Source organism: Sycon ciliatum, chromosome 1, assembly GCF_964019385.1.
Source record: "Sycon ciliatum chromosome 1, ocSycCili1.1, whole genome shotgun sequence".
NCBI lineage: Eukaryota > Metazoa > Porifera > Calcarea > Leucosolenida > Sycettidae > Sycon > Sycon ciliatum.
The window spans coordinates 96661626-96672624 of NC_088643.1; the positions used below are offsets into that span (position 1 = coordinate 96661626).

The following is a 10999-nucleotide window of genomic DNA, read 5'->3' on the forward strand; positions in this document are numbered from 1 at the left end:
TTTCATTTTGATTATTCCCTTTCCACATATTCCTCGACTCCCTGGAGGCACATGTGCCTCGCTTAGGAGGGAGGGATGGTGTAACAGTTCCCTGTTAGCGCTAACCTTATCTGCCCTCTAGCTCTGTATCTTGCACCTTTCCCTATCCTGTCAGCACGCGCGTTATCACCTTAGGGCACGAAGTGCCCTATATCAGTTGTGTTGCCTTGAGCAAGCATTGTCTTTTCCAAGAATACCTTCAAACGGTTACAGAATCTGTACGGTCAGACCCAATTTGAATTGCATCGTGTCCAACTCTTGCTCGAGCAGAGAGACAAGCGTCGCATCCATGTGGCTGAAGAATTGGGAAAGATCTTTCCAGTCATCATTAGGTCTATACACTAAAGACTTGATACTGCTGCTACGATGCAGTTCAATGAAAGTTGGGGGTCTCCTCTTAGCTGGAGGTCCCCCGGGCTCATAGTCAGGCTCCATGATTCATATGAGCGCTGACGAGCGTGTGGTTCATATTAAGTAGTGTAACTGTAGACTCGTAAAGGTATGGCTTGTGGTGGAGACGTGTATCAACTTGTCTCAATACGTTTCAACATGCCATCAAGGCTATGGACTCTTGATGTCATGAGAGTTAGATCAAGTCGTCAGTTTATGGAGAGGGACTGGCGCCGATCCTCTGGGAAGAGATAGTGCACTATGTGCATGGTACAATAGTTCAACAGCGGCTGATGAACTCAATGTATGGTAAGAGTTAGTGCACTATGTGCATAGTGCAATAGTTCAACAGCGGCTGATGAACTCACGAAGAATGTAGCTGCTTCTCGCTGATTGGTGGAGAAGAAATGATCACCGCATGGAAGAAATAGGGCTATGTATAGTGCAATACTTCAGAACAGCATAGTCATTCTATTACAGTTATTACGAGAGTTGTTACAGTGTTTTTCCCATATTTCTCATTATGCTTCAGTGTTATATTGTTCATACCATGCCTGTGGGCGATGGGAAACTGGCCACAACACTGTCGAGGGCAAGTGATGATGCTCGTAGACGGATTCTGGAGCGTGCCGAGCAAATTAGAACGGCACAATTGCTGAGTGCGAGTGAGGCGGAGGAGATGTTCTGCGGTTTGAGCAGAGGCGTATTGGAGTTAGAGGACAGGAGCGCGTACGTCCCGCGTGTCAGTCTAGGTTCCGGCAGGTTTGCGCAGTTCGATGAGAGATGGACCTTCATGATTTTAGTATCGCAACCTGCCGGAGCCAGGGAATGGCGGGCGTATGCGCTTCATGGCTCTTTGGAGCAACGGATTAGAGAAGTAATGGATGAAGATGGAAGCGGGACACTATGTTCCCCAATCTACTATGTGGAGATGGCAGCAAGGTTGAGCAACTCGAAGTACTGTCTGAGTGATAGTCAGAAATGTAGCACGGCAATCATGGCACCATCAGGGTGCCTGATAGTGAAGAAGACCCTGATGGTGCAAACCATACAAGTCAGAGAAGATGGCACAACGGTGAGCGACATGACCAGCGTGCAGGTGGAGAGCACTGAGCTTCTGGAGGCTCCACAGGATACGGAAGATGTTCGCGTTGATTTCTTTGTGGAGCCTTCAGGAGAACCACTTGCACGCTGGTATCCGGTTCTGGAACCGGAAGAAGATGATGTCGAAGAAGAAGAAGAAATGGAACAAGAAGAAGGATACGAAACAGAGTAAGACTATATGATAGAAATTGTTTTTTTCTTCTTCTTCTTCATCATCTTCACTCACCGTTGTACCATCTTCTCGAACATGTATGCCGTGCTACATTTCTTGCTTACACTCAGACAGTACAGTCGTTTTCCTTGCTGTTATTCTCCACATAGTAGATCACTTCCTTGTTCATCCATTATTTCTCCAATCCGTTTCCCTACCTCCAACACGCCTCTGTTTATTCCGCATCTCTTCTGCCTCATTTGCACTCAGCAATCGTGTCGTTCTAAACGACACGCTCCAGAATCCGTCTACGTGCATCATCACTTGTTCTCGATAGTCTGGACACCAGTTTCCTATCGTCCACTTTTTTTTTTTTTTTCTTTTTTAAATTTACATTTGTGTGTGTGTGTGTGTGTGTGTGTGTGTGTGTGTGTGTGTGTGTGTGTGTGTGTGTGCGATTTCTCTCTTCTTGTCGTTGTCTCCCGCTTCTGGGAGCGGCGTGATCCGATAGGGTAGCTGTATATAGTAGTAGTAGTGTGTGTGTGTATGTGCATGTGTGTGCATTTGTGTGTTTGTACATATTATGTATGTTGTTTTTATTCGAGTTTGTGCTGAAGAGAATAGTAATATAAAACCTAAGAACAAAGGCATACAAAGAGAGAGAGAGACACACACACACACATACGAATACGGATGTGGTTTATTGGGATATACAGATACCACGATGTTTGGTGTTGTTATAGGGAGATATCAGTTGAGGAAGCACATTGATGTAGGCGTTAGTGGAGGGTGCTGTGAAATGCTTCCACAAGAGTGATTTTAGCATTCGGTTGAAACGCTCCACCACTACGGCTTTGTCTTGATTGTACGTCCTGTACATCTCGACGTCGTTCTCCAACAACTATCATTTCATGGGTTGATTATAGTAGTCTTGTGCTTACCGTATTATCTCTAATATAAGGACAGGCTGCAATAATAGCACGTCTCCAATACTACTACTAGTAGAACACCTTGGGGACAGCATTTCAAAATAAATAAATAAAGTTCTCAGTCTCCATCATAAGCACATTGTGCAGTGCTGTGAAAACAACCGGAGGGATCCAATAAAGGACATCGTACAGTAGTATATATCCGCATATGGTATATGCATGTACATGTTATCACTATCACTTGCGCGATCGCGCGCGCGCGGTGCACGAACTCTGAAATGAGTGTGAACTAATAATAGAACAGATCCCAATAAGGACCGTCTCCATTAGATAGCACGGGGCAGCGCGTGGAGGTACATTGAAAAAATAAAATAAAATAAAGGACCGTGCTTATTAGAGATTACGATAGTTTTGCGCTTAGTTTTGCGCTTAGTTTTAGGCTTAGTTTTGCGCTTACTTTTGCGCTTAGTTTTAGGCTTAGTTTTGGGCTTAGTTTTAGGCTTAGTTTTGCGCTTAGTTTTAGGCTTAGTTTTGCGCTTAGTTTTAGGCTTAGTTTCAATCTTGGTGAGCTTTTTTCTTATTTCTTTTTTCTTTTTCTTTTTTTCTTTGTAGGAATATTATAATCTCAAACTCTTCTTCCATCCTTATAGTCCGCAGAACTCAATTACCAACTGAACACTCAACCAGTGTTTATCTTTCATTTTATAACCTACTGCTGCATCTCTACAGATCCAGAAAGTGTCACAACAAGACAACCATTTATCATTTGAACAGCCTCTTGTACGGGCAAGGAAAAAAAAAAGAAATATATCAAAATTCAATTAGAATTATCATCATAGAGAAGGGCCTGTTTTACGACCACTTCAGAGAACATCATAATATGATTGTATAATCACCCTCACATTTGAATAAGTAATGGCCAATGTTTGAGACGTGAAATAGAGTAACAAAAAAAAAAAAAAAAAAAAATCAAGTGAAATACATACTGTCATCATCGTCTTCAGAGTGGACATCTTTGGAACAGGTATGCCACTTCTTCATGAAGATGGAATTCAGAAGTGCTAACTCTCGTGGAGGGATGTGTAGGAAAGAGTCGTTCTCATCATCATCATCTTCACACAAACGACTGTCCACAAATCCTTCCGGGACAGCTGCCAGTCGAATCTTGCCCACTTTCGTGTCATGGTTGTAGGAGAATGTGCTTGGGAAGATGAAGACATTCCTTTCAACATCCAGTTCGAACGCTGATAATGGCACAGACGATGTGTCGGGAAGATAAATCTTGCTTCCACCTCCTGATGCTGGGTAGCAGTTGGTTTGGAGTTTTAGGACTATGTCGTTCTTGATAGCCCGGCGTAGCAGGGGGGAAGTCTTGATAGCATTCAATATCAACTCTTCATTTGAACATGATACGTTTAGAATAAGATGACCATATCGTCCTTTCTCCGGTGTAGCCAGGACACGCGATGCTGGTAGAGAGTCTTGGGTGTAGTAGAAACGAACACCTGGCGCCACGTTGTTGTATTCACGAAAACGACGACCATATTTCACTTGCATACCTCGATCTGCACCATCACTGACGATTTCCATCTTGTGCAGAGTTGTAGGAGCAGGAGATACCTTCTTCTTCGTGAACATCTCAGTTGAAGTGGAGGAGGAGGAGGAGGAGGAGAGGTAGGATGAGGTCGCCATCTCGAAAAGAAAAGGGGTTGCAAATGATCATCAAACAGGACATCTTATCCTTTTTTAATGTAACGCCATTTACCTTCCAGTATCTGTCAAAACATGTCAGAACGTGTCCCTAACAAGTGACGACCTGCCCAGATAAGTCAGAACGTGTCAGGAAAGAAACAAGAAAAGTGACGACCTTGGAGAACACGTCATCTCGCTGCTGATTGGTCGATTCTAGAATTGCAGGAAACAGAGGGTGCTGATTGATGAATGTATCTATCAAAACATGCCAGAACGTGTCCCTAACAAGTGACGACCTGCTGAGATAAGTCAGAATGTGTCCGGAAAGAAACAAGAAAGGTGACGACCTTGGAGAACACGTCATCTCGCTGCTGATTGGTCGATTCTAAGACTAAAGGAAACAGAGGGTGCTGATTGGTGAATGATAAAACAAAAATTACACAGCATAGAAGATATATAAAAAAGAAGATAGCCCATCAACCATCATTTCTTGTTGTTTGTCAGCTATCAACTTAGCCATCATCATCATCCGCTGTTCATCGTCGTCATCATCGGCTTCATGAAAAATGGATCTCCAGCTAGACGCCGACTATGACCTGCTGATCACCTATGCAGCAAGACGGGCGATCAGACGCGGGAATACAGAAATGCTGGAGTATTTCTGTGAATGCTGGTTGTGTGAATGCTGGTGGTTGAAAACATCGATCGACAAGAACGAACAGCTTTCGAGAATTTGGAAAGAAGCAGAAAAACAAGCTATTGACAACAGAGAGGAGTATAGACAAGCAACGGACTACTTGATGGGACACGAGAGGAACTTCGCAACGCTAGAGAGACATCTAAAGACCGTGCTGGAGAGGGTTCATCAAAAAAAAGGCATCGTTCGGCACAATACTCGTGATGATCGCACTGGCCATCGTCCTTTTCGACGAAATGCATTCGGAGGAGAACATGGACGATGAGTACATCTGGGAAGCAGCTCGCATCGTCAAGAAAGAGCTAAGCGAAACAATAAACAAGATGATTCAAGCTGAGAGGAGGAAGAGTATGAAGAGGAACATCATCACAGCCGGCATCGCAACACTTGGTGTAATTCTTGTAATCAAAACCTACGTGTGAAATCGCAAGATATACTGTAAGTCTCTGTAAGTCTCATGTTACTCTTTTTTCTTCTTTTTTTTTTTCTTCTCTTTCTTCTTTCTTTATTTTATTTTATTTTATTTTATAGCCAATTCACTGTGTCTCCTTTATTAGCTCCATTTCAATATATTTTTTCGACTTTTCAATGAGGATAATTATCTCATATAATGGTATGTGCCTTATACAAACCTTTTCTATAAAGACTATCCTACTATACATTAATTCAGCATTAAATGAACTAATCAATTTAAAAAAAAATAAATAAATAAACATTTCCTTATAAGGACAAGTCTGACATGTGTGAAATGGGACCTGTCTAGACAAGTGAGAACGTGTCCGGAAAAGAAAAGAAAAAAGTTAAAAACGACCTTGGAGAACACGTCATCTCGCTGCTGATTGGCCAATTCAAACAATACAGGAACCAGAGGGTGCTGATTGGTGAATGAGAAAAAAACCCACACACACACACAAATATAGAAGATATAAGAAGAATATAGACCATCAGCTAACATTCCTTCTTGTTTGTCAGCCCTCAACTTAGCCATCATCGTCTCCTATTGAACATCATCTGCTTCATGAAAAATGAACCCCGGGCAAGACGCCGACTTTGACCTGCTGATCACCTATGCAGCAAGACGGGCGATCAAACGCAGGCCACCAAGGAATACAGACATGATGGATCATTTCTGTGAATGCTGGTGGCTGAAAAGATTGATCGACAAGAATGAACAGCTTTCGACAATTTGGAAAGAAGCAGAAAAAGAAGCTATTGACAACAGAGAGGAGTATAGACAAGCAGCGCACTACTTGATGGGATACGAGAGAAACTTCTCAACGCTAGAGAGACAGCTAAAGACCGTGCTGGAGAGGGTTCACCAAAGAAATGCATCGATCGGCACAATACGAGGGATGATCGCACTAGCCATCGTCCTTTTCGACGAAATGCATTCAGAGGAGAACATGAACGATGAGTACATCTGGGAAGCAGCTCGCATCGTCAAGAAAGAGCTAAGCGAAACAATAAACAAGATGATTCAAGCCGAGAGGAGGAGGATGAGTATGGCGAGGAACATCATGACCGTCGGCATCGCAACACTTGGTGTAATTCTTGTAATCAAAACATACCTGTGAAATCACAAGATACACAGAGACAAGTATGTGTAAGTCTCATGTTTTTTTTTTGTAGCCAATTCATTCTGCCTCTTTTATTCCCTACATTATAGTTAACGAGTGTTCTGAGGATGTACATGTATGTATACGTCCTAGTATAACTAGTCAATTTGAGCCTTCCCTCTTATGCATAGTCGTCCGTGGTGGTTTGGTACAGTTGGTGCTTTCAGTACGAGAGGTTGCGGGTACGAATCCAGCTTTGTTACATGATGCGTTTTTTCTTCTTTACGGTCCGGGTATAAATAGGCGATTTGAGCCTTGGGTCTTGTGTGTAGTCGTCCTGGTCGTTTGGTACAGTTCATGCCTTCCGTACGAGAGGTTGCGGGTACGAACCCAGCTTTGTTACATGATGCTTCTTTTCTTCAAAGCCTCAGACAGAAAGGACCTCAATGATTGTTTCAACTGCATGCCTTATATGACCTGGCCAGGATACGCATGCCATATAAGGCATCTTCCACCCACTATGGAATATGCCTTATTTAAAAACTACAGCATGTACACCTTCCCTATAAGGACACTTCACCCTACTATGGAATATGCCTTATAGGACATCATCCGTGTACACCTTCCCTATAAGGACACTTCACCCCTTTATGGCACATGCCTTCTATGACATTATCCGTGTACACCTTCCCTATAAGGACACTTCACCCCACTATGGCACATGCCTTATATGACGTCATCCGTGTACAACTTCCTTATAAGGACACTTCTCCCCACTATGGAAGATGCCTTATATGACCTGAACCACGTGCACCTCCCTTATAAGGACACTTCTATCAAGCACAGAGGTCAATCCCAAAGGTCAAAGGTCACATTCCTTCTATGGACCAATCATCCGTATTTGGAAAGGTCAAAGGTCACAGCAAAGGTCAAAGGTCAAATGTCATCTTCCATATATGGACTATTCATCCTTATATGGAAGGGTCAAAGGTCAACACCAAAGGTCAAAGGTCAAATGTCATCTTCCATATATGGACTATTCATCCTTATATGGAAAGGTCAAAGGTCAACACCAAAGGTCAAAGGTCAAATGACATCTTCCATATATGGACTATTCTGCCTTATATGGTACCTCAAAGGTCAAAGGTCAACTCAAAGGTCAAAGGTCATCTGCCATATATGGACTATTCTTCCTTATTAGGCAGCCAGGGGTCAAAGGTGACTTTTGGATCAGAACCCCTACGGCACTATACTACTACTTGGACACCCTGATGAAACCTATTGTGTTGCTAGCTCATCGATTTCAGTTGCACTGTATGGGGTGCCATCTGGGTTCAAAATCTCACCATACGGTAGCGAGCAACGGATCTCCTTTTGGCGGAGTTCCTTATACCTAGGCAGGGCCTGTCGTCTAGCAATCTGCTGTTGCTTGGTCAGGTCGTTGTTCACGTACACATCTTGATCATTCAGTTTCAAATTCAGACGTTTACGGTACACTGACAGCTTGGCCTCGTGGCTTTTCATGCGTAGCCTCACTGGCCTGGCCTTGTCCTGTACGGCTTTGCTGGCGGAACCAATGCGCTCTGCAGAGAGTATTTGGTCAGCACTAATCTGGAGGAGCTGCTCACATCTGGATGACAGTGCTACGCTGTCCTCATTGTCCGCTTCGGGGATGCCCCTGAGTATAAGGTTTTCCGACCTCTTCCCCCTCTCTACCTCCTCTGCTATGACCTCGGCAAGCTGCGTTGCACTGTGGCTCCCAGCTGTCTGCCACGCGTTTCCACGTGGTGCATTGCTTTGCACCGCACTCCTGGTACGGTACGCAGGGTCATCATCTCGAGTACGGAAAGTCCTCTTCATCTCCTCCACTCTCACTTCAAACTTCGTCAGCTTCTCTCTCAAAGAGCGATTTTCCGCCATTACACTTTCTAGCTTCAGGGAGATTTCTTGAAAGATGCTGTTTACTCTCATACTCATATCCTTCTGCTCCCGCAATATCTCGTTTAACGTGCTGCGCATTGACGCAGTGTCGTCCTGTTCCGCCTGGCTCCCGTTATAACAGGTGTTGTCAATTTGCTGTCGCAGGCCGTCAGGAGGCGAGCGATCCGCCGCGAGAGACTTTCTGCTCAACCTCTCAGGAGTTTGGCGAAGGGAAGACGACTTCACACCTGTACCTGCTACTGGCAGCCTGCTCGGCTGACTGGCTGGCATGCTGGGGGAGAACAAGGGGGGACTTTGACCAGAGCTCAAAAACCTGCAACCAGTTCCTACGTCACGTTTGTATGCCACACAGATGTATGTGAATGTCTGCCGGCAAAGGACGGAAGCCATGGAGACACACGTGGCCTACAGCAGGATGCTGTTCTCTGTAATGACTACCGGTATGTGTATGCACATGTACATCTATGTGGTCTGTAGTCAGGTACGATGCCAGGAAATACATCCGGTCATCGTCCAAATCATGTCAATACCCTGACTCAGGCCCGCACCACAGCCTCTCACTCTCACTCCCAGGCTAGTCTTGCCTGTGAGCAGGCATCCCCTTCATTGGCACGAGCCTGCCAGCGTACGTGTATATTCTCGGAAGTGAAACACAATCGGAAAAAGTAACTCGTTTTTAAAGGAAACAATGGAGATAAGATTATAATGTGGCCACAGAAACCTAGCCTGGGGTTTGTCTCAAGAACACACCCCTGACATAGCGAAGTATTGAAAATCATGCTGAGCGACGGAGCCAGTATTGGTGCCGAGTTTCTAAGGACAATACCTGGCAAGTCATCACGTACAGCATCAGCATCAGCATCTCTTTTTCCGAAATCATTTTGCACATTTTCTCCTTTTCTCAACTCCAATGTTCATTGTATATACACAAATAGGAGATATGCGTCAGCCTTTGGGTAATCCCGAAATAAAGATTATTATCACATGTCACGTGAGTGTTTCCTTGGATGGGGCCAATCACTGGTCTGTATGAGCGGGCAATAGGGACCTTTCGCATTTGCTACGAAACGAATGCGAAACGAAAGTTTGATTCGGCTCGTAATCGTTTCGTTGAAAACAGATTTCAGGTTTCGCAAGTCGTCATGCAAAAGTGCATGGCAACTATGAATACGGCCGCGGGCGCCGGTAGCTTGGCGTACGGGTTTTTACACGCACACGTGCATGGATCATGGAATCAAGGGAAAAATGTGTACCTTGCAAAACATGTGTACCTATCCAAATAAATGTGTACCTGACGGATTCGGAGCGTGCCACGAATGAAGAGGCCTCCATTCGTGAAAACGAGTTCTCCGCAGGGACTCTGACGAATCCTCGAATCCAGGTGACGAATCAGCATTCGTTTCGTATCCGTCAGCGGGGTGCGAAAGGTCCCTAATAAATCAGTCCAACGCCCGCGTCCAAAGCCCGTCGTCAGTGACAACCCTGACTGAGACTGTACGCGTGAAATCTACGGGATGTGAACATGGTGGGCATGGTGAGTGTACGGCGCAGTGTGACATGTGAACGCGTGGTCGAAAGTGGCGATCTCAGCTTTTTATTTCCTCGCGTGACTACGACGACTCTGTAGAAGGTACGACTCTACGACGAGTCGCAGTGTAGCATTGAGACGAAGATGGAATTCTTTTTGGAGATGGACATCCCGGCAATGGACATGGCCTCGGACGTCTGCCGTGTGGTGCTTGCAGGGATCATTTGTTCAGTCATGTTGGCAGCCTGACCGTCGGTAAGCTTTTGGATAAGATTCAGTTCTGCTCGAAGTGGTACTGTGATCACAAACAATTATTTGAAATAACACAAATTCAACTCAGTGTCGTGCGTTTTCAGATCCTCGCAAAGTCACTGCCTGTGTGTGGTCTTCATGTGCCACGCAAAACTCTTACCAGGCTCATCTGTCCTCTGCCTTCACCTTTGCTTGAACAACAAACACAACAATTCAGGAATGTTTTGCAATGAAAAATACAGCTATCTGGAGCTGAAAAAAGAAGAAGAAAAATTGTCCTCAGAATTACACACCAGGGAGTCGTCAAATACTTGCACTTGTTGCAGTACTGTATTTGACAACTTCCTGATACACATGTAAACATGAAGAAACTCTTTGTGGTAGCACTCTTAATTTTTCAACTGAAAATTATGATTCTGCTGTATATATTGTCGTTGCCATGCTATGACGATGCGGTGCCGGCACTTTTTTCTGTCTCCGTCTTTCAGTACTGTATACTCTCTGATGGCCTGTAGCAGACTTTTTGTTAGGGTGTAGGAGAAATATCTTTATTTTTCCTGTTTTGATAATGATAGCACATCAATATACTGTTGAGTTCGAAACAGGACGACTGACAACGGGATACCCGGGAACAAGTTAGTGGGAACGACATTTATTATAGACGACGAGACAAGAGACCAAGACGAACGAAACGACTACATGGTGATTATTGACGAGTGA

General features: G+C 44.5%; 1 protein-coding gene across 1 annotated transcript; it reads right to left on the reverse strand.

The window, feature by feature from the left end:
- Positions 1-6060: 6060 nt before the first annotated feature.
- LOC135807190 (uncharacterized) lies at positions 6061-8427 on the reverse strand. The gene is made up of 2 exons (XM_065321205.1): positions 7905-8427; positions 6061-6570 (listed from the first exon to the last, which is right to left on the reverse strand). The coding sequence occupies exons 1-2, from the start codon at positions 8416-8418 to the stop codon at positions 6560-6562; spliced, it is 525 nt and encodes a 174-aa protein (XP_065177277.1). The 5' UTR covers positions 8419-8427; the 3' UTR covers positions 6061-6559.
- Positions 8428-10999: the final 2572 nt, after the last annotated feature.